Source organism: Tamandua tetradactyla, chromosome 2 (assembly GCF_023851605.1).
Source record: "Tamandua tetradactyla isolate mTamTet1 chromosome 2, mTamTet1.pri, whole genome shotgun sequence".
NCBI lineage: Eukaryota > Metazoa > Chordata > Mammalia > Pilosa > Myrmecophagidae > Tamandua > Tamandua tetradactyla.
This window is the reverse complement of record NC_135328.1, coordinates 33,593,489-33,617,563: the sequence shown is the minus strand read 5'-3', so window position 1 is coordinate 33,617,563 and position 24,075 is coordinate 33,593,489. Positions and strand designations below refer to the sequence as shown.

The following is a 24,075-nucleotide window of genomic DNA, read 5'->3' as shown; positions in this document are numbered from 1 at the left end:
GATATGGGCTACAGTTCCACAATTTTAAGTATTTCATCCTAGCTGTTCTAACACACTAGAGACTAATAAGAAATATCAATATGATGATTCAGCAGTCACAATATTTTAAATCCATCTTCTCTGGTATAATTCCTCCCTCTCATTTGCTCCTCCTCCCAATCTTCAGAGATATTTGGGCAATGATCCTTCTAACTTCTTCATGTTGGAAAGGGGTATTGTACCGATATTATGGGGTAGGGGGATACAACTGCTTAATGTTCTGGGAGAGATTGGTAACTCTGGGCCTCAGGGCCCATCTGGCCTATGAACAATCTGGATGCTTTAAGTTTCTGAAAAATAAGCTTAATGAGTGAAACTTTTATAGTGCCTTAGATAGAGCCCTGGGTATTCTTTAGGGTTTTCAGGAATGCAGTCGGTTGGGGCTTAGCACACTGTGGCAATTAGCAATATCTAGCAGAAGGTTGCATAAGAGTAGCCTCCAGAATTGCCTCTTGACTCTATTTGAAATCTCTTAGTTACTGAGACCTAATTTTGTTACATTTCTTTTCCCCATTTTGGTTGAGAAGGCATTGTGAATCCTGTTATGCCAGGGCCAGGCTCATCCCTGGAAGTCATATCCCTTGTGTCCAGGAAGATTTTCACTCCTGGATGTCATGTCCCAAGTAGCGGGGAGGGTAATGATCTTGCAGAATTGGGCTTAGAGAGAGAGAGAGTCCACATCTGAGCAACAAAAGAGGTCCTCTGGAAGTAACTCTTAGCCATAATTATAGGTAGACTTAGCTTCCCAGTTACAGAAATAAGTTTCATGAGAGCAAGCCTTAGGATTGAGGGCTTGACTGCTGCCTCTTTTTAAACAAAATGTGTCACATGAACATTTCCCAGATCGTGAACATTCTTTGAACCTGTGTTTTGTAGTCTTGTACACTATCCTATGCTGTACTGTATTCATTTAACCGTCTTCTCTATTCAGATATTTATGTGATATCTACTTCTTTTTCTGCTGTAAATAACTCTGGGATGAAAATATTTCTTAATGAATTGCCTCTGGGATGATTTTCCTTGGGAGAGATTCCTTGAATTGAAATGACTGGGTCATGGGTCCTGAACATTTTAAAGGTTCTTTATACATATCGACAAATTGATTTCCAGAAAGACTCTATAAGTTTAGCCTCTCATCAGCAGCATAGAGGGGACACGGCCCCCCAGGTCTTTACTTCTGGATGGGCCTTCCTTCTCTGATCCCCTGGCACTGCATCCTGGACCTGTCACGATCCAGCAGACCTTAGAACTCACGCTTTGTTAGCATGTGGGGCGTCTCTGGCGAGTACCACGTCTCTCCCTGGGCAGGCCTTTTGCTTTTCTGACAGCTTCTTTTTCTAAGGGCGTAACACAAGGGTCTTAGCACCAACAGAGATTATCTTTTGTTTTCATTTTTCTTAATGTGTGTAAAAGATGAAAATTAATTTTTAAAAGATTCATAAAAACTTTTAAATTGTGAAATATATAAACCCAAATGGTATATAACATTTAAAAATACAGTTCAACAAATAACTCTGTAGCACATCTCCACTGAAATGAAGGAATGGCCTGTTGCTCCCTTCCAGAAACCCCTGTAGGTCTGTCTCTTCCTGACCATAACGCCCTCCCTCCCCACCAAAGGCACCACGATTTGACCTCATACTAATCATTTCCTTGCCTTGCTCTAGTTTTACCTTCTGTGCATGCTTCCCTAAATAACATGCTTTGTTTGGCCTCTTTTTTTTTTTTTTTAAATATTTGTTTGTTTCTGTAGGTTTATGGAAAAATAATGCAGAAAATACAGAGTTCCCATATAGCACCCTCCCCAGTTTTCCCTATTATAAACACTGCACTAGTATGGTATCTTTGTTATAATTGATGAAACGATAGGATTATAATTATATCATAAATGCTAGTCCACAGTTTATGCTGTTTGGCCTCTTTTTGGATGTTATTTAATGAAACCATGCTGTGTACGTTTTTCTGGGTCTTGCTTCTTTAGCTTCACACTATTTGTAAAATTCATCCAGATTGTTGTGTTGGGTTGCCCTTTGCTTCCATATGTTTCTTCAAGTACCTTGCTTGGTGTCAGTTACTTATAAGGTGTGCTGGGAAGATACCTTCATGGGCATAAGTCCTGCTGGTGATCCAGGACAATGGGCAGGGCCAGGCAGGGGCTTCTCCAGGGGTGTGGGGCAGGATGCTGGAGTATGGTGAAAGGTTTTGGTGAGAACTGGTCCCTAGGGAACTCGTGGCTGAGAAGGCTCAGCTCGAGCGTGCTATGGATGCAGAGCAGAGCTGGGCCTAGCTTTGAAGAGGCTACAGTGACCCAATATCCTGGCATAATGTGTCTGGGTAGGAGGCAACCCTAAGAGCTGGGGTCCGACTGGAGGAACCTTACCGTGAGGCATGAACAGGACAGGGGTGGGGGTGGGGGCGGTGCTGGGAGGCTCAGACGTGTGGTTGAACTTCCTGCCAGCTGGCACAGCCGTGGGGTTGGTGGGGAAGGTGGCAGCAGTAGTCCCACACAGGACAGAAGTGTCTGTCTTTCTGTTTCCACCTTGGGTTGTGAGGGGGCATGTGGGTTTTTGCAGAGGTGGGGGGAGGGACTGGTTTTGCAGGGGTTGGGGGAGGGACTGGTGGCCTTCTCTCTGTAGAGAGTGTTCTCTGTGGCTGGCTTTGACAAGCTCTCCTCCTGCCTCTGTGGTCTCTACTAGGCCTCGGAATTTCCCACTCATCTAGAGTCTTGCTTTGTTCTCAGCCTTTAGATCTCTGTAACCCTGCCCGGACCCTTCTGTTGTCAGAGGAGCTGCTGCTGTATGAGGGGAGGAACAAGGCTGCTGAGGTAAGTCTCATGCTCTTGTTTCCCAGGTGGCATTTCCCCAGGTATTTGCTGGTGGGTTCATTTACTGGTGGGTTCGTTTACTGGTGGGTTCATCAGTCATCCTTAGGGCCCCTAACTTTTCTCTCTTCCTGATGGTCTTCAAACTGTATAATCTCAGGGTAGAAGAAACCTGAAAGGTTTTGTACTACCCTCCTTACCAAATGGCTACCCAGATTTTTCTTGTACACTTCTGATAATGGGGGGCTCACCACCTTTCAAAGCTGTTTAGTCTATTTTTGATGGTTAGAAAGTTTTCCCGACTCCTAGAGACATCACATTGCTTATCTGGATTTCCTCTAAGGAGCAGAAGAGATGGTAATTCACCCCAGCTGCTACCCAGGTTTTCTGAGTCCATATTAACCCAAATCCCAAATCCTCTTCTAAGGGATTAGTTGTGATTTCCCCTGGGCTCTATCTTTGCTAACAGGGGTATGGGTGGTGTGTGTGTGGGGGGGGGGATTGTTATGCTATTTTTCCTGGGAGCTGGCTTCTGCTTAACTCTAACGGGGGGAACTTGACTCACCCACATGATCCTCAGAGCTGGACATGTTCCAGCTCAGTTCCATGAATTTAAGTCTACTTGGGAATAGAAGTTGTAGTCCTGGTATCTGTGTGGGCTACCTGGGAGCCTTGAGGATGAAGTTAGGGGGATTGCTGCAGATCAAGTCCTGACTCAGTGCTGACAGTTTTGGCTCTGCAGAGTTAAGTGATAGCTTGGGGTAGTGGAAAGACCAGAAAACCTGGAGACAGGAAGCCTATGGCCAGCCCAGATCTGCTGCCTCAGTCTTTCTCATCTGCACAGTGGGAATGCATGTACTTGAAGCAGCAAGGGCAGAGTTTGAGGTTCCTGGTCTCTAAGGGCCTTTTCAATCTTGGCTTTCTGAGATACTGTGTACGATGGTGGCTAAAGCAGGAGGCTGGTTTGGTTTTGTTTTCTAAAGAAGCACACAATAACATATATTTCAAATTAGCTTTGTCTCTTCTGAGGGAGCTTCTGGGAGAGGCTGCATTCTTATTTCTACCACTCTGGAATTGCTCACTACATTTCTAGACCTCCTTTCTGGGAACTTTCTTAAAGAACCTAGGCATATCTTCTGAATTCCCTCAGTGGGAATAAAACTTAACATGTTGAGGGGGATTTGAGGTTTAGGAACAAGAAGTCATTTAGAGCTATGTTTGGTGAATAGGCTGTGTGATGGAGCTAAGTCAGGTGGACAAGGTCAGAAAGGGAAGTGTGGCTGTAAATTCACTGGATTTATAAAAAGGTAGTTAGAAATGACAACCATGCTGAAATATATACATATATCAAAGGGTGTTCTTTTGTCTGTTCATTCACCATTAAGTGTGCAGACATTGAGCCCCTATTGTGAATCTTCACTGAGCATGAGTTTCCATCCTCAGTACCTATTAACCTTGCAGCACCAGGTAAGATAGGCACAATGGTTCCAATTCTGTAGGTGGAAGCAGGTACCAGGGAGATTAACTGGGACCCCAGGGTCTCAAGGCCTTGTGAGAAATGGAGCCAGGGTGGACACTCTGATCTCACTGTTTATTTAAAAATGAACACACAAGCTGAAGCCATAACCTGATTACACTCCAGTTACAATCTGTCTTAGCAAACCTTTGCCTAGTGGATCTTTGGAGCCTTAGAACTAAGAGATCCCCCACCCCCACCCCCCCGCCGAAGCTTGAAGGAAATGGTTAGAAGACGAGTCAAATAAATATTTATTTTTCTTGAAGGAGGACATGAAGCAAATATGTGGCTCATGGTACCCTATCACATTATGCAGGCCGTAAATATAAACCAGTTCAAGAAAGGTTTGAATGATTTAGAGAAACTCAGTGTTGACTGGGCCCTCAGGAACCAGCCTTTCTAATTGCTTCCTTGTAACTTTCCCAACTGATGACTTTCCAAACAGGCAGGGGTTTTTGTTGACTCTGCAGGGGCAACCACCCCAGGCAGTGAGTGGCTTTTGTTCCTGGAGAGGGTTAAATCATAGAAGGTTCTTCCTTACTCTAAGCAGAACTCCTTGTTCCTGCAGTGCACCCCCATTGGTTGTTTGCCCAATCTCTTCCCTGGGCATGCTCCAGTTTGCTAATGACTGTGACCTGATCTAGTCCACTTGGGTAATAGCCTGCCAGGTGTCCCTCTCCCAGAAGTCACAGATGCAATTACTGTGCCGCCCTAAGATCACATCAGCATTTTGGAGCAGCTTCACTTATACATTCAAACAATGAATTTCCAGCATCTCCAATGCTGGCCAGGTTCCTATGCCAGGTTCCAGGAATACTGTGAGGGCTGAGGCAGACATCCCCTCACTTTACACACTGACTCACTGAGTTTACCATTAACCAAGGCACCTAGGTCTTTTCTGCCAACCCTGCCCTGAGGCTGTATTCCCAAGAGGAAGCTTGGTTAGGGGCCATTTGGGAGAGGTAAACTTCCAGATTGCAGGGATTCCCTAATGAAGGGATCCCTCAACCCTTAACGCTTTGGGAAGATAGATGTTTCCTTGGAGCAAGAGTGGGGAAGACCCCATGGCCTGTTGCGCAGGGCTGCAGGTAACTGGGCCTCCGAGGTGGGCATCACTCTACTGTGGCTCCTACTGAAGCAGGGCCAGAAGCATGCTGGGGAGATGGGGGAAGATGGGTCTGCCTTCTCTCCTGTGGCACTCTTGCCCCCTCTGCCCTGCCTCCAGCTGTGTGCCAGCTCTGTTCTTTCCCTTACCCACCCCTTGGGAAATACTTCATTCATGCCTTAATCACTTCCTGTCTAGACAGCTTTCTCAGCCCTGGGAATCTGGGTTGGAGAAGTGGCCTGGGAATTTTCTCACCTTGCTCATGGCCCCTCCCTGCTTGGAGCATCCAGCCCTCTCTGGACCTGGGCCGTCTTTTGGATTCTCTAAAAATCTCCTGGAAGACCACTTCCTCCAACCCGTCTCCTGCCAGCTTCCCTGTGGGTCCAGAGGTGACTACCCAATTTCCCTTGAGTGGGGAAGATGGGCCCGGGGACCCAAGGGTTTGCCTTATGTTTCTGGTTAGTTTGGAGTCTCCTCCTTTCTATTACCTGCACTTTAAAGTCCTCTCTGACAACTGAAATCCTTCTTGAGCTCTTGGATCATTTTCTTTTCCCCCTTAACTTTATATTTTTTTCTGCATCTTTTCTTGCTCTTTTGGACTCCTTTGCTTCTGTTTCTTGACTTATGTTTGGATTCCTTAACATTCAGAGATGAAACATCTCTAGGCATTTTGCTACCCTCTGTAGAGTGAGAACTTTAGGGTCAACCAGACCTGGGTAATGGTCCCCAGCTGTGTAGCCTTGGAGGGACCACTTAACCTCTCTGAGAGCCCTTGACTGTAAAGGAGAGCAACGATGTTATTGCAAGTGAGGAGCTGCTGAGCAAAAGTAAGGGCTCAACTAACGGAGGCTCCTTTTGGGCTGTGTTAAGACAGGCTGTGGTGATAACGTACCAGTATTCCTTCCAGCCCAGTGTTCTGAAGCTTTTGGGCCCCACTGGAGAAGCCAGAGCCACCAAGAACCACTCAAGGATGTCTCCCACTTGTCTCTGGGACCCAGATTCCTCAAATCACTGTTTGTGTTACCCTCAAGCAACCAAGTGGTCCTTTCGAAAATGTTTATATATCTGTAAATGTCCAAAGTAACGTATTTTCATTGCGAAATAATGCAAATTAAACAGAAATGTATAAAGTAAATCCCACCCTCCAGAGAAAACCACTCTGAGGAGTATAGTGAGTATCATAAACATTTTTTTAAAAAATGCATAAAATAGATGGATTTATAGTATTGTTTCACAAAATTGGATTGTAAGATATTTTTCTGCATTTCACTATTTTGACTATCTATGATAGACAGATCTCCATTTCTGCCCATAAAGCTCTACTTTATTCTTTTAATAGTTGGATTAAATTCTACCATATGAAGCCAGCATAACTGATTTTATCCAACCTCTCTTGATGAATGTTTCTTTTCCTTTTGTTTATTACAGAAATGCTGCTGTGAATATCCTTATATGTTCATGTTTATATGTCCTTGTTAGTATTTTGGTAGGATCAAGTCTTAGAAGTGACATAGTTGGGTCATCTTTAATATTTTGGTAGCTGAATGTCAATGTGTTGACTTTTTAAACTTTGGCAATAATCCAACACATACTCAGTGTGGCTTTAGGACATGCAAAGTCCTCCTGGCTGACTCTTCCTTCAAAGGAGGTGAAGTGTGTCAAGTTTTGACACCTCAAAGGGAGGTTCACATAATTAATAATATTTTGTCTTCTTTGAGAATCTGAAATTGGATTTTATTGCTTTTGAATAAAGTCCACTGCAGGATTTACAAAACAAAGTAAAATTAAAGTGTAATCTTTAGAAGCCTTAGAGGATCAAGTGGATTTTTTAGGATGAAAATATGCTGAGCATGCCCGTTGGATTACCTATAATGTTTAAAAATAGCTTTTGCCTTTATTTTTGGAGGAGTTAGTGCAGAAGAGAGATAGAAGTTGTGTACATGTCTGTATCAGGGCACAAGTAGCGCTTTTTTTTTGAACTGGTTTTATGTTAATGCATTAAAATTATCCACAAGGAATTGTGTAATAATGCCTCACCTTGCATGATGCTTCAGTTCACAGTCTGCAAACAGCTTGTAAAAGGAGACTGTGAGGTCACCAGGCAGGGCCTCGCCTGGAAAACTAAGGCTGTGGGGGTTAAGGAAACGAAAGCAGTGTTTTTGCGGCTAGTGAGTGGCAGAGCTGGGATAGGAGCCTTAAAACTTCTGACTCCAAGTCCAGTGCTCTTTTAGCCAGACACAGTAGAATGAAAGCAAATGTGGAGCGTCCTCCTACTCAAGGGTGGCTCCAAGCCATGGACACTGAGCTAGAGACCCCAGGGGCATTTGGCCAGAGAGAGAGGTGGCCCAGGAGGTGGGGGGACATCAGGCTGCAGAGAGGCTGGCAGAGGCCATCTGCTATGGAGTGGGAGGGTCACTTTTTGTTCTGTTTATTTTTTCCTGCTTCAAGAAGGGCAGGTAGAGGAAACTGGAGGGTGTACCACCATTGGGGTGGTGCTGATGGGGGTCAGGTCTCTGCCCTTGGCCGAGCCCTGCTGAGTCTGCTCCAGGTTCTGAGATGATGAGGGGTGTTATCCAGACTTCCAGGGGAACCTGTGGCCCCCAGCCCCCAGAGGACAGCCAAGCAGCTGGTTCTTTTTGTTTTCCTGGTACAGGTGACGCTGTTTGCCTACTCAGACCTGTTGCTCTTCACCAAGGAAGATGAGCCAGGCCGCTGCAATGTCCTGAGGAACCCCCTCTACCTCCAGAGTGTGAAGCTACAGGAAGGTCAGTGCACACCTGAGATGCCCTTGGCCCCTTCCCCACTGCTCCAGGCAGCTCGAATACCCAGTTTCAGTGCCCTACCGGCTGTCAGTGGGGTGTTTGAGCATTGCGTGGGGTCAGGGTTCTGTGCTTGGGTGGTAGGGTCTCAGATGCTGACATTCCATTCCAGGCTGGCAAGCCTCCTAGACACCCTGAACGTGGCTGGGAGGTTTCTGTTCAGAGATGTTCCAGGAACAGTATAGAGTGGAGAGGGAAGCGCTTTGGACTCCGACAAACCTGTGTTCAGATCTTGCCCCTGACTCTCACGGCCTGTTTGACCTTGGACAAATTACTTGACCTTGCTGGGCCCATATGCAAATGAGGGGAAGAATAGCATCTCAAAAGGTTGTTGTGAAGAATAAATTAGGTCACAAATGCAAAGTGCTTGACACACAACTGTAGACAATAAATGCTAGTTGCCACCCACATCCCTGGCCAGAGACCCCTACTCCTTCTCTACCCAGCTGCATCATGCTGACCAGAGCCCGGGGAAGCCTGATGTGAGGCTGTAGAGAATTTCTGTAGATGTAGAGAAATGTAGAGAATTTCTAACCCAGAGTTTTCCACCATGCTCTCCACACGGGGAGCGGGAAACCAGCTGGGAGTATCTGCTGAGTGGTTTGGTTTGGCGCCTGAGGTCTCTGCTGAAAGGGGCTCGATTTCCTCTCCCAGATTATGAAAACAACAACAGACCTGTTTGAGCATGACGGGGCAGGAGGAAAATATTACCCAGCAAAAGAATTCTGTTTTGACGGTTTCTGCTCCAGGAGAACTTCCTGACTGTTTGCAAGCCCATCCTGTGTGCTCCGTGCCCAGGTTGTTCTTACTCCTTGGAAACCCAGTCTGTGTGGGAAACTCCGCTCCTGCCTACCCACAGGAAGTCACCTACAGCTTCTCCTTCTCCGGCTCTGACTTTCTCCTGTTCACCGACCAAGGCAGCCACTGGGGGGCGAGGAAAGTCACCTTACCCTGGGCAGCCCCTCCCCTGGGCTGGCTCAGCCCGACCCCGGGGCTGTGGTGAGGGGGGCAGTTCTCTGGGCTCCAGTAGTGTTCCCACCAGGGAGCCCCCAGTGCCTGCTGGGTGGGCAAATGGGGGAGGGCAGGTTAGAGCCCTGGGCTGCTGTGTTCCACCCTCCCATCTGCCCCCTGTCCGTGCCTCTGTCCTACCCTCCCTCTCTCCCTCACACCCAGCTTCCCTGGTCCCTGCCCCTCCTGTACCCATACTCACACGCTTCACACTCTATCCTCTCCCCACCTCTCTGTTCCCCTTTTTCTCTAGCTCAGACAATTCAAGCCCCATTGATTTCTTATGCACTAGGACTCATTCAAATGTTTGGAGTACAGGGTAGGGGAGGAGGCAGTACTCAATAATATGTTGACTGATCTCGAGAGCCCTTGCTCCGTTATGCTGAGAAACTCAAGACCAGGGTGGCAAGCTCAAGACCCTTGTTTGCTCAGCTTCCTGCTGAAAGAAGGAGGGAAAGGATGGGAGGCACACACTGGTTGTGTTTCGGGTGGGGGTGGTAGGGGAGAATTTGGGCATCTGGCCTTAGCTTTGCTACTGTGTGACTGCACTACGTGACTTCACCTGGCTCTCTCCCTTTCCTGGGCTTCAGTTTCTCTGGCTGTGAAATGAAGGTTGGGCCAGCCCTTTGCAGTCCTCCTAGCTCTGTTGTCCCCAGACAGACCCTACTGCCAGGGTGGCTGTGAGAAGCTGGGCAGTGCCCATACCCTCCTGCCTCCACCCCTTGAGTTACGGGGCCTGGACTGGGAATTGACGGGGTCTTCCCCTGCTGGAGTCCCCAGACACAAGGCTTGACATTAGAGGCAGGGTGAGCTCCATCCACCACTGGGAGGCAGATGGTCAGGGTGGGCGGTGTGGGGCCTTGAGGTGTTGCAGAGAAACTTTCCAGGTGCTAAGCTGCGTGGGAGTACCAGCCTCCTGCAGGCTTCTTGGGCTGGAGGCCACTTCCTCTCCCTGCAGGTGGTGGGTAAGCTAGACCAGGGCTGAGGGTGGCCAAGCCTGGCCTCCACAGGAGAGAAGATTGTCTTCATTGGAGCTGTGGGGTTGGCATGAGAGGAGTGTGTATGTGTGCATGTGTGTGTGCACACACTCCTGCCCTGGATTTGTAGGGCAGAGGGTTTGGTGCAGACAAATCGTCTTGCCCTTCTTCAGCAGTGTCAGTCGGAAAACACAGGGCACAGGGCTCCCCAGGCAGCCCAGGAGCTGCTGAGAGGAAAAGAAATGACTCGATGGCAGGGAGCACCTTTCAAGGCTTCAGTTCCCTTGCAGACATGGTCGGGCCCCTTGCCTCTCTGCTCCCCAGTCCCCCGAGACAGGCCTGTGACCCCTTCCCCTGCAGGCTGAGTTGGAGCTGCAGGACCCAATGTTCTGAGTCCTGGCGCCTGATTTCCTGCCAGCCTCTTCTGTGCCCCCAGAGACCCACTGCTGCACCTCCGGCCTGAGACAGGCTTTTAAGGGATGTGTCTGGGACCTCAGCTGGAGCTTTTGTTGGCAGAATGGTCTCTGATTATTAACACTGCTCACAGCTCCTTGGGCTCTTGTTTGTCTCTTTCAAATCAACGTGTAGAGAGAGTTCAGTTTGAGGCAAAGAACATGGTAAACAAGGAAGATATCTAGCTTTTCCTACTGGCTGGAGGTATGACTTGTCTGATGGGCCCTTAGCTCCACTGGCCAAGCACTGGATGCCCACTGGATGTTTGTTGGGTGAATAAATGAACGACCAAAGGGAGACCAGAAGCGCTGCCTCAGCTCTGGGAGCTGGAGGTATCCCCCCACCACCCAAGGTTCCTGGCTGGGTTTCCACTTAAAACGCTGCCTGCCCAGAGTCTCCCAAGCCTCAAGGAGCTGAATGGCAGTGTGATGGGAACAGGCGGAGAGCTGGCGCTAACAATTGGAACATCTCCGGTCAGCCGGGCCCCATTGTGGTCTCTTCCTGCTTCTGCTGCCTGCTGGCTTTGCTGCTCTTTGTGTTTTGCTCTGCAGGCAGCCAGCAGCCCGCCCACAACATGCCTTCTTGGCCTGCTCTGGACTCTCAGGAGTGGCCTGGAAATGTCCGGTTGATTCTTGGGCTCTCCACCCACCCTGGGGAGCCAGGTGTCTAGACTTAGAAACTCAGCTTCTGCAACCCTTGCAGTGAAACCTTGATTAGTCAGTACTTTCTCAAGACTACCTCAGAGCCTACCTCAGGGCTGGCCACCAGAGCTATAGCAGTAGAAGAGACACATTTCCAGCTCTCTGGAGCCCATAGCCTGGTGGAGGGACAGATGAATAAACGAGGGAGGGGAAAGAAAGTGGGACCTTGTGGTTAGGAACACAGGCTTAGGAGGCAGGCAGCCCTGAGTTCAAATCTCAGCTCTGCCATGTACCAGACAATTTCCCTCCCTGAGCCTCAGTTTCTCTTTCTGGAGAATGGAGACAATAATGGGTGGAGCAGCCTTGGTGAATGGTTGAGTGGGGGTCCTGGGAGAAACACACAGAGGGGTCAGACCCAGTTCGGAAGCCATCTCTTGGCTCCATCCCAGTGCATGATTGGTGATCCACCACACGTTCATTGGTGGGAAGCAAGATCCATCCAGGAACTAAATGGCTCCTTATAGAATTTCAAAATAACAAATTTGGGTTGTTGGAAGGAAAACCCAAATGCCTCCAATGTCCTTTTTCCTCTGACCCAGTTTCCACAATTTGGTAAGTCCAGCGGCACCTGATGTTCCAGAGACATTTCTGGAGGGTCTGAGATCCTCTCCTGGGTCAGCCCACCTTGCAGCTGCAACAATTGCCAACCCTTCTTGGCTCTCGAGACTCTTGTCCTTTGTGAGCATCTGAGCTAAATGGAGAATTGCCCCATCCCACCTTCTTTGCATGATGTGGGCAGATTTCAGTGATGGTCTGGGATAATGGAGCAGGATCACAGAGTAGAAAAGTTGTCAAAAGCAACTCATCAACCATCCCCTGCTACAGGGAATATGTATAGGGTATGTTTTTCCCAACCCCAGCCACCTGTCTGCAGAGGCTCCCTTATCCTTGGCTTTCCCTTTCTTGCTAGAACCTTTTTCTCCCCCTCTAACCCTTAGGTTCCTAAACCCAAGTTTCTGTCATCTTCTTATAGATCTTTTTAGCTCTGCCTTGGCTGGGCACTCAGATCTGCTTCTGGAAAGTCTTAATTTTTTGTTTTGTTTTTAAAATACAAATGAACCACCTTCCTTTTGTCTCCATCCTAAGTAACACAAGAAGCTGGCAGAAACTGTGAAATTGCAGTTTTCTTAAACACGTTGGGCTTCTTAGGCAGGGCTCCCTCCCTCCCCAACCAGTCTGTAGGTGGGGTGAAGTAGAAAGATTTATTTTTCCAAAGTCCAAAGTGAACCCCCCATTTACCTATGGGCTATTTTTATCTGGCTCTGGCTGCCCCCCACCCTCCACCCCCAGCCCTAGGGATAGTTTTGCCCAGGAAACTGGCCCCACTCTTGCTCCCAAGGGGCCTGGTCTCCACACATTCTAAGGCCCTGGCTCTCCACTTCTCTTAGGAGCTGACTTGATCTACAATCTCTATTTTTAACTTGCTGCCTTCTCTTTGTAAGAGCTTTTTGGCGTCTTTGGCAATTTCTTTGATTCAAGTATATGTTGAGGGGGCTCCTTTGAGCCCAGCACTGGGTCTGGTTCCTTGAGAGGACAGAGGGGACTGTGGAGGGGTGGGTGTGTCATAATTGGGAGCATTGACTCTATGCACAGGCTGCCTGGATTTGAATCTTTCCTTTTTCCCTTACTCCCCAGGGCTAGTTCTATATCCTGTGTGTGCCTCGGTTTCCCTCCCATGAACCATGGATAATAACCTGTACCTCATTGCTGTTAAGGTTGAGCTTTTTACATGTAAATCTCATGGAGCTGTGGCTGGCATGTAGTACTATTGTCCTCTAAAGTTCTGCAGCACTTTAGATGTCTACTATTATATATGCAGTGTGGTTGCTCTCCCCTCTCCCCCCCAGCAAAACCACAGCCTGGCTGGAGAGGTCAGATTACTCAAAATATAGAGGTTACTAGCCACACTTAGGCCTGTGCCCAGATGAATGCCTGTGCTGCGGGCTGCCTGGTGTAGAGGAGCAGCCTGCAGGGGCCAGGGAAGGTCCTGGATGAGGTGGGGTTTCTCTGCACTTGCTCTCCCTTCCACTCAACTTGGTCTTCTTCATCTTCATACCTCTGCCTGTGCTGTTCCCACTTCCTGGAATGCCCTTTCTTCCTATCTGGAGTTCAAACTCAGTAGTGCCCTCCCCCTGGCAGCTTCCCCCACTACTTTTGAAGCCCTCTGCCCAAGTCTTCTGCCTAAGGAGAGGTGTTGTACCTTATCTTCTCTGCCTGAGGAGAGTGAAGCAGCCCTCCCAGCTGCCTCCCAGATGGAGAGCGCTCTGGTGAATGGTTGAGTTTGGGACTTTAGACCAGGGTGACAAAGGTCTATGAGAATACATAGAAGGGTTGGGGTCAGGATCCACTCAGCCCCTAATGGAGGATCCCTCCTGTACTGGCCAATCCTGGAACTAAGTGCCTCCTTGTCAAATTTTAAAATGGCAGAGGCAATTGGATTCTTTAAAGGAAAACCCAGATGTCCCTTGTGCTGGCCTCTTTATTCCTCTTTTTCCAAGAACTAGCACATACAGTCATCTTCTGGGTGAGACAGCTGGCTGAGGTTCTAGTATTTCTAATGCAAGTCTTACTTTTTGTTCCCTCAAAGGTTCTTCTGAAGACCTGAAATTCTGCATACTCTATCTAGCAGAGGTGAGTCCTTCCCTCTACTTTTGAGGAGGGCAATCTGTGACCTGGTGCTTGAGGGAAGAAGACGGGCCGGGTTCTAGTACAGGGTTCCAATGTCAGCCTCCACACCATCGCCTGCAGTTGTCCTGGGCAAGGCTGGATGTCAACTTCTTGCTCTGTAGAATGGAAATAACAGTCACTATCCCACCTCTCCAGCCTCTGGGTAAAAGAGCAGGACATAAGAAAGTGCTTGGGATGAACAGAAGGACACTTGTGGTCTGCTTAGGACCTGCTGACCTCCAGTGCCTGCAGAGCTCAGACGAGGGTGCAGCATGACAATTCCATTACCCCATTTATTTATTTAGGTCCCTTTCTCCAGAGAAGCCCTTGATTCTTGTGTGTGCCTCTTTCTTCCTCTTTTTCTAGGAAGTATCCCCAGGACCCCGCCTACAGGGTTTGTCAGGGTTTCAGAAGGCCTGTTGGTAATTGTAGCTTTACCTGGGCCAGATGATACAGGCTAAAGAAAACCTTGTGTCTATGTTTTGGGCTGGAATGACACCTACTCGGTGTGATTGATATTACTGGTCATCTCAGTTGGATTAGAAGCTCAGATGGGCAGTGCCCTGCCTTTGCTGAACAAAAAAGACAGACAACTTATTTCTTGATATAGTTTGGAAGATAAAATATCATTAAATCAGGGGATTAATCAGAGATCTTTGGAGATAAGAAAGTGGAAAGCCTCTTCCACTTTCCACTTTTCCACTGAGCCATATAAAGTCTTTGTACTTTTTAGTGACATTTCTATTCCCAGCCTTGTGTCTCTGCTGCTATGGGCAGGGTGGTGTCTGTCCCAAGTAAGGATCCTTAGAACTCTTCTTCCCTTCTGCCTCCACTTAAGTCTGGCTCATCCAACAATCCTGGGAATCTGTCTACACAGGCCCACACCCTGGGCATGGGGCATGTTCTACTCTGGCTGGCCAAGAGGAATATATCCTTGAGAGAAGTAAATTTTGTGCTGCTTCATGAATGAAAATAATTCCTTCAGGTCCTGGCTGTGAGGTGCAAGGTCTTGAGTGAGTCTTTGAATGGACCTGTGTGTTAGTTTTGGGAGAGAGTAGAGAGTTACAAAGAGGCAATGAAATTGTCAGAGCTGAGTGTGTAATCCGGATGCCTGGAGAGCAGAGCTGAGGACCAAGAGGGCATGGGGTGTCTTCCCCAGTGTCAGCTACATGCTGCACCCCCTGCCCGCTGGGCACAGGAAGTGGCTTTGAAGTGAAGGTACTTCAGAGCTGGGGGTTCTTCAGTTACAAGAAGCTGAATGAGCAGAGTGCAGCCCAGGGAAAGCTGTGAGCCACACCCGGAAGAGCCTGAGCTTTTGCCCCTCCAGCCTCACCACTCTGCATTCTGATGCTCTTGGGGTAGTGGCTGAAATGAGGCCCCAGGTTCTTTAATGCCAAGAGAGCTTCCTGCCAGGCTGGGGTTGTTTTTCCCAGAGAAAAGCACTTCTGTTCCATTGGTTTCCAGGGAGTTGCGACCTCTTGGCCCTCCAAAGATTGATGAAGAGATATTGATTCCTTTTATTTCAGCAAAGTGCCAGGTAATCCAACCCTGAGGGGCTGGGGGGTTGAAGCTCACTACCAGAAGCTCCTCTTTTCTCTTAATGGATTGCTATTTATGAGGGGCATTTCTGTAATGTAGGGAAGATGCCTGCTTGCTTTGCAGCCTGGGAAATTCTTGACAATGGTGGGTTTGTATCCCAAAGAGAACCCTAAGCTCACACCTTAGTTGGAACTTCCAAGTGATTTCTCTTCATTTTCTAATTAGCAGGGTGGCACCCAGAGAAAACCCTCAATTGCCTGGGTGGCAGCAGCTTTGATCATTCTTAGCTGCAAGATCCTGGGTGGGGTTGTCCTAAGCAGTCCTTGACTCCAGGGTCTTTATACCCATGGACAAATCTATGGGACAGATACAGCCTATGACTGGCTTCAGAGTCATGTGAACAGTCTCCCTCAGTCCAGGAATCTGTCAGAGCACCGGGGCCTTGGGACGATGGGCATATTGGTCAGAGCCATTTTATAGCCTAGAAACTGCTGGCTCCAGCAATTTGAGAGTCTGTGCTTTAGAGCTAGAAAGACTGAGATTTGAACCTTGGTTCTGCCATTTTCTGATTGATCTGGGCTCGAGTTACGTACTTATCTCTGAAACAAAGCTGATAGGTGCCTACCTTGCAGGGATGTTGTAATGATTAAATGAGATTCAATAAAGTACTGTGTCGAAAGCACTTAGCATAGAGCCTGGCACACAGTGAGTGCTCAGTAAAAGGGGGCTATTATTATTGTCAGCCTCATAGCAAAGGCAAGAGCTTTTCATATTCATTTACTCCCCATTAAAGACATCACAAATGATTTATCAATCTTAAAAAGAAAGCTAAGAGAAATAGCTCACATTCTTTGTAATACTGTGACACAGTTTTGGCACAATTACAGGCTCTGGAGGAGGCAGGATGCGAACTTCAAATCTTCTCTCCTGAGGCCTCCTGGGCCCAGTGACTTGACCTCTCTGATCCTTAGTTTCCACATCTGAAAAATGGGCACAGTGGCACCTTTCCTTCCCTCCTATGTCGTAGGATCAATAGGAGAGTCAAGTAAGAGAATATTTGTCAAAGCAAGTGAACAGACTTACTCATAGCAGAAGAGGTATTGATTTTTACAAAGATGAAATTAATCCAGGAACAGTGAGGTGGGGCAAAATGGGGGTTTACAGGAGGCGAAAGGAGCTGGATGTCTGGTTGGATGTGGGGATGCTTATGTTTAAATTCAGAGGGCTAGGCACCTGGAGAAGTCTGTGCTTTTGGCCCCTCTGTCCGCAGTTGGCAGAGACTGCCTCTGAGTTAAATGAGGGGGGCCTTGAGAGTGGTTTGTGACCTTGACCCTGGAGCCTGGGACTGAGGGCTTGGAAACCAATCAGTTGGGATTCCTGGACTGAGGGAGACTGTTCACATGCAGAGGCAGGCAGGCAATGGTGCTCCCGGATTTAGACACACAGAGAAGGTAGAAGGTGGCTGATGCTCCGGCAGATGGAAATTCAGCCTCCCTGAGGATAGCTGGCTCAGCACTCTCTCTCTTGGCTGGGCCAGTCTTCAGATCTCTGGGCAGCGCTGGGAGAGGAGTCTTGGGAGCAAGGACTTCCGAAAAACTGTTTGCCCACCTGAGGCAGCCAGCCCTGTGCCCAGGCCTGGCCTGGGTTTAGTCCTTGGTGCCTTAGAAGCCTGCCAAGACCTCTGGCATTACAGAGGCCTTCAGCCTGGAGGTCTTGGAGCCAGAGGCTCAGTGCCGCACTGTGCTAGGAGGCAGGCAACCTGGTCTCCATCCCAGATGGAGAAATTTGGCTTTCCAATGGAGATTATTCTCGGGATGGGGAGAAAGTGGTTCTTGAGGGTGTCGATGAAGTGGGGATAATTACAGCTGCTACCTTGCAAAGATTGTTGAAAGAAAAATGAAGACCTTGCTGGTAAAGCACTTAGCCCTGGGAGGGCATGGAGCGTGAGGCTGCTGCCTCAGATGGCCCGCTGCCTGTGAGAGGTCCACTGGGCCTGGGGAGGCTTTCTTGCACTTTTGTGGGGCAGGGGCCACCAACCTAGAGCTCTGAGCAGTGGTCAGCTGTACAAAAAGCTGCTGGTGAACTTGCGACTGCCCTGAGACCATTGGCCTTCAGATTTTCTTCTGAAGGATTTGCACTCTGGTGGCCTCCAGGCCCTAATCTGTAAGGGTCAGAGCATTCCTACTGGCCAGTGGGACGGGGCCTTCCTGGAAGTCTTCCCCAGGGGCTTCAGTCTTCCCTCTGATGCCTTCTGGCAATATCACCTCAGCCAGGCCCTGACCTATTCTGAGCCTTGGCTTTTCCCATCCATAAAATGGGAATAACAATCCAGGCTCTCCCCATCTGGGCTCGGAAATGGATGGGGAAGTACTTTTTAAAATTGATAATTAGATAAAAGGAACTATTACTATGGCAGAATTCTAGCCTCAGAACAGAAAGAGATAAGAACATGGAGGTTCCAGGAGTTTGAGGGGTTAGCTACAGGCCACATAGCTAGGTAGAGTTAGGGCTGGGAGACATAGGCCAGCACCTGCTTTGTAGAGCAAAGGCCTTTTCAAGCTGGAAGAACCAGAGTTGTTACCTCATCCCTTCCTTCTTCACAGGGAAGAATACGGGAGAATGCCCTCTGTCAGCTCCAGCCCCAAGCCCCAACAGACTTCTCCCCAGGACTTCTTGCTGGCCATGCCCTTCCCCTGCTGTGGGCTGGGGGTTCGGGGAAGTGGTGGGTCTCAGCTCTCAGTACAACCACCCAGTTCCCTAAAGCCAAGAGGCAGGGTTTCTTTCCTCTCTCCTATGATTCTTTTAGGAAGATCAGCTCCTGAATACTTTGGGGCGGGGAAGGCAAGCCTGGCCCCCTCTGAACACTTAACACAGGGAGACAACCTTGCTTTGAGGGATGGGTTTGGATGATGGGGTAGAAAATATCCCCAGGAGCTGTCAGATGATTCTGAGAACCATCCCCAGCCAAGGGCCAGGCATTGGCTATTCCCTCTGCCTGGAACAGTTTTCCCAGGACTTTCCATGCTGGCTTCTTATCAGCCAAGTTTCAGCTCACATGTCACCTCTTCAGAGAGGCCTCGGACCACCTAGCTCAAGCAGGATCTCTCCCTTTATGACCATGTGACATTTATACAATTTATAATTGTGTTGTTTATCCAATTGTTGTTTATTGTCTCCCCGTCCCCCCTAACCTGAGGTTGAGAGCTAAGTCTGACTCACTTACCTCCTTATCCTAGTTCAATCCCTGACACCCAGCAGGGGCTGAATAGATATTTATTTATTAAACGAAGAAATTACTGAGTAATAATAATAGCTATCATTTTTTCAAGGCATGCAACTGTCCTTATGGCTTGTCCTCCCCATGTTCTGTGATGTGATGGATGTCATGGTCATTCCCATTTTATAGAGAGCTTAGGCTTCCCTGGGGCCAACAGCTAGCAAGTGGCCAAGCTGGGATTCAAACCAGGCTTGTCTGATTGCAAACTGACAGAGGACTGGATAGAAACCCTGCTTTTCCCTTTGTTAGAAGCCATTTGGCATATGCTTCTACCTCCCTGGCTGTGTTCATCTAATCACCTCCCTGTGGGGTTATAATCAAATTCTGGTGGAGTCAGGAGTTGCTTGTGAGCCTCTGATCTGAGTGCCCGGTAGTGGGCGATAGCATTGGGCATGCCTGCCCCCACCCCCCCAGCAATTTTGGTGGCGCCATGGGCTGAGTCCTTGGGTCCCAGCAGCTTCCTGGTGCTTGTGCCAAAGCTGGCCGGGATTTGACCTCATACCGGAAGTTCTTTCCAACAACCAGAGGTTACCGAGGCCACTGTATGCCAAACACGGCTCTGGGCACAGATGAAAAAGGCCTTTGTAGGAGGAGTTTACAATCTAGTTAGGAAGATAAGAGAGCAGCACTTAACAAGGTTAAATAGTAAAGCGAGATTTAAATGGCTGCAGTGCTGGAGATGTGGCTGCACTCAACTGAGCTGAAGAGCTATTGATCAAACATAGATAATGTGCCAGGCACTGGTGGCACTGAGGGGGTCACATGACTCTGCCCACCAAAGACTTTCTAAAGAGACTAGGGTTGTCACTTGGGTTCTGTTCACCATGTCCATCCAACCACAGTCTAGTCTTGTGATGAGCATGCTGGGGTGGAAGGGGCTTTTCTGTGAGGTGGAAGAGCATCAGCAGGAGACCTTGGCCCTCTGGGATCTCCATGTGGTCCCCCAGCTGCTGCCTTTTGTGGCCTGCCGTGGGGCTGACATCACCGTCTCTGTCTCTCTGCTCTCCACAGGTCTCCACTATGTTGGAACTACCCGCCCCCTTCCCCTCCCCCAGCCTGCAGGCATGCCACTTGTTAGCAGGCCTCTGGACCAGCATCTCTGCTCCTCTGGCTGCCTCAATGTCACCAGGGATTAATGTGCATTTGTGGCTTTTATCTGGCACTTCCCTCCCTGCTGCAGCCTCACCCTTTGGAGCCCAGGGAGAGCTTGGCCTGGGAGCCCCCTGAACCAGGAAGTAGCCCTGACCATCCCTTTCTCTGTTTTCCCTGACGTCAGAAGGCAGAGTGCTTATTCACTTTGGAAGCACACTCGCAGGAGCAGAAGAAGAGGGTGTGCTGGTGCCTGTCAGAGAACATCGCCAAGCAGCAACAGCTGGCAGCCTCACCCCCCGAGAACAAGGTAAGGGCCTTGCCAGCGGCCACAGTCCCGGCTGCCTCACCTCCCCTCCACCAGCCTGTACCCTTGAGCCTCAGAATGGAGCTTGGGTCCAGCCCCAGCCCAGAACTTGAATCCAACAACAAGCTATTGGCAAGGGGGCCTGAGCTCCAAGGTCTCTCCCCCTTGGTATTTCCCAGGTCTATTGAGTGGGTTTAACATTGCTTGGGGAGAGTGAGCCACAGTGAGCATGACCCATCAATTGTTGTCTCTGTACTTTGGTTTGCCTGTGGCAAGCTTTAATTTGGGCTGGCCTCCCTGCAGTGGCCTGATGTGTATTCCCCCTCTGCCATTGGGCAGGCTGGACCCAGGACCAGCACGCTGGTGTTAAACACTGGCCCCAGGCAGACATAATTGGAGTGGGGGGAGGCTTGCTGCAGAAGCTGTTATAGTTCGATACAGGCCAGAGCCAAGTGGAGCCTAGTTTAGACTGCTGGAAGCTGGGGACCGGCCAGGCTGATTGAAAGCCAGCTGGAGCCGTCAGGTAAGATTAGAGACTCTGGATGGAGACTGACCTGGGTTGGGTGCTGCTCAGCCAGTGTGCCTGCCTGCCCTGCACCTGTGGAATGGGAGCTGGACCACAGCCCTTCCTTTGACACCTCGATGCCAATCATGAGCTATTGTCCCCCATTTGTAAGTCATTTGGGTCCCATCTCCTACTAAAAGTGCTAACTGTTTTGAGAGTTGGTTTGGCTGCTGCAGAAGGGACAGAGGTGGTTGCTCTGCAGGATCTGGGGGGAGAGGTAAATGAAGCAAGCAAATGACAACCTGTAAGCTCCCTGGCCTCCACACTTCTCCTGATGTCCCTCAGTCCACTGTGCCACTCAGGTGAATGGAGCGACAGTATAGGAAAGGCCTGCTGGGGACAGGAGTGGGGAAGGGGCTGCTGGGACAGTAGCTCCCCAGTTATTCCCTAAAGGAGTAGGAAGAATCTAAGAATGACATAATCTTAGACTTGAAAGTTGTTACCTTGTTTAACCCTAGCCAGGGGGCAAAAATGACTGATGAGGGAAGAAGAGGGTGGGAAGAGCATGGACTTTGAGTCACGTCCACTACTGCCTGGCAGTGTGACCTTGGGCAAGTCACTAAACTGCTCTGTGCATCACTGTCCCATCTGTAATGAGGGACCATTGTTCCTACCCCAAATAGTTGTGAGGATTACATGAGGTGGTGCAAATGAGTTCCTGGCACAGTGCCTTGTATCCAGTAGGCACTCAATCAACTGTAGCTGTGAGGAGTGCACTGCCCCCACCCCACCCCACCCCACCCCAGTTGGTTCTTTGTGACACTGGCTGGTTCCCACTGTGAGGCCCTTGGTCTGCACACAACCATGCAGCCATTGCTGCAGGTGGCTTTGCTCCCACTGGTCCTGGGCTGGTCATAGTCAAGAACCACTCCCTTGGGCAGCACCCCAGAATACATGGCTCTAGGTGCGTCCCCCAGCTTTCTTTTCTTTGGTCTTAGTGCCTCCTGGTTATGGGGAAGAGTTCTCTGTGCTCTTTGTAACCATTCTGGGATTTGGCCTGGGAGTGCTGCAGGAAGAGCTGAGGTAGTGGCTTTGCTGGATCCAGGGGAAGAAGCTAAATGAGTTTGGTGGCTCTGGAATGTGTTGGCAACAGCCATCTCAAAACCTTGGAAGATCTCTCTGTTTTTGGGTTTGGGAGGGCCACTTAAATGGCCAAAGGTGAGCTGGGATTTTGAGGCAGACTCTGGTCCCTGCAGAGCTGCAGGCTTGGCTGGCTGACCATGGAAGCGTCACCCAGATGTGTGGGCATCCTGGGTAGGTAACAGTTGGGCATCTCTTCAGCCCAGAGCTCTTAATGGTGAAGCCATATGCTAGGCAGGAGAAGGGTGAAGTAGGAGGGCCTGGCTGCGGTGACAGTCTCAGGGTTGACTCCTGCGCCTGAAACCTGGGCCCTGCCCCAGACTTGCACCCTCCACATGGCCTGCTCGCTTAGAAGGCAGTTACATTTGTTAGGCAGGCCCCTTGGAGGTCTCACTGACCAACCTCACTCCCATCTTCAACACTTGGAGTCTTAACACCTTGTTTCTTCCTGTTGCTTATGGAATGCTCCCTGGGAGCAGGTCTGGTCCCTTGTGATCCAGGAATGTGTTAGCATACTTTGTGACTGGGCCCATGGGCTGGGCTGGTGGCCCACTGGTCATTCAGCTGAGCTCAGCTCCATCAGGTCTGGGCAGCCTTAGGGTGACTGTGGACTTCCTTTCCAGAGGTTGGGCCATGGCCTTTCTGCTCAGGTTGCTGTTCTCCAGAAAAGAGGAAAGACTGAGCAGAGTTCACAGACGGGCCTCTCGCTTTTCAGGCAAAAAGTGTCCTGCTTGACCAATTTGAGTCCTTTTGAAAGGCCAACCTGTTTATGTTTATGCCCTTTCTTTGTTCTTTCTGTGAAAGCTCCAGCTTCTGCTGAACACTAGCAAACACGGCATACGTCACCCTGTAGCTCAAATGCCTATGGGGAAAGTGGGGCTTGCAAGGCAACTTCCCAAACCCCCATGCTACCCCTTCCTGCCTCCTGCTTCTTGAAATAGTGTGGTTGTTGTCAACTTGGAATGGGGGTGGGTGTTCTTCAAACAACTCAAGGAATGCAAAATTCCCCCCAAATTTGTACAATGTATTAAATATGATTTACCCTGAAAATGAAATAGTTGCTTACTGGGAAGGACGAGGGAGTTGGAGGAGGCTGGACTCAAAGAACAACAAAGAAGCAGGTGTGCTACTACCTGCGGTGTGACTTTGGCAGTGGTCCCATCTGGGCCTTGGTCAGATGGTGTATCCCAGCAACCTCAGCCTTGTTGATTTTAGTGAAAGCTAAGAGCTTGGGGTCACCCAGTCCCCATTAGGGAACCATACCCTAAAGATTTCTGTGCAACTTGATTTTCTGCAAAATCCACTGCCTTTAGGAGTCAGGTGCGTACACCTCTGGGGCCAGGGGTGCAGGCATAGCTTCTTTGTCCTGTCTCCAAGGTGCCTGTGGTCTATGGCAGTGTGAGGGTCCCAGTTGTGGCTGGAAGGGCAGCAACTGGACTGCATCCCTGCCCTGGGGGCATCATTCCCTTTGTCCTATCTACTATTAACTGATTATAGTAAGCAGGAGGCTGCTCCTGATGGGCCTTTGTGCTGTCTCTTTCAGTAGACCATAACCCATTTCCTTTTCTTTCCCAGCTTTCTTCACCTGCTTACCACCCTCTTTCTCATCCTCGGAACTTGACCTCTCCCTTGCTTCATTGCCTATCACGGGATGGACCCTACCTTTCTTTTTCTGCCTGGCATAACTTTGACTAAATCCCTGCCAGAAGGAGTGCTGAGATGCTTCTAATCTACAGTAAAGCAGACCTGTCCTATCTCTGGCCATTGAGGTTTTAAGCTAGTAAGGATAGGCAGATATCTATTATTGGGTTATTCAACCAAATCTCTATATGAAATGCCTGCATTGGGCCAGGCATGGGTTTTGGTCCTTTGGAGTCACGGAGATGAATGAGACCTTTTCTCTGTCCTTCCATAATTCTTTTAATTGGAGTGTGGCGACAAGGGCACTGGAGTAGTAATCCAAGCATTGAAGCTGTGCCAGGCAAGTCCTTCACGTGTCATCTTCAATTAAACAGTGAGCTAATTCTCACTCATTGAACCGGTGCTGAGCACCTGCTGTTTGCCCGGTGCCAGACTGGGCCTTGGGAAGCCTTCTGAGCAGCATAGGCTTTT

The 24,075-nt window shown here is 49.2% G+C and overlaps 1 protein-coding gene across 1 annotated transcript in view; it reads left to right on the top strand.

Moving 5' to 3' along the window:
- Positions 1 to 24,075, top strand: part of LOC143668067 (regulator of G-protein signaling 3-like) — a 194,478-nt gene that overhangs the window by 116,133 nt on the left and 54,270 nt on the right. Inside the window, 4 exon segments of the mRNA XM_077142643.1 lie at positions 2,780 to 2,863; positions 8,135 to 8,246; positions 14,027 to 14,070; positions 20,199 to 20,321. Of these exon segments, the coding sequence (XP_076998758.1) occupies positions 2,780 to 2,863; positions 8,135 to 8,246; positions 14,027 to 14,070; positions 20,199 to 20,321 (363 nt within the window).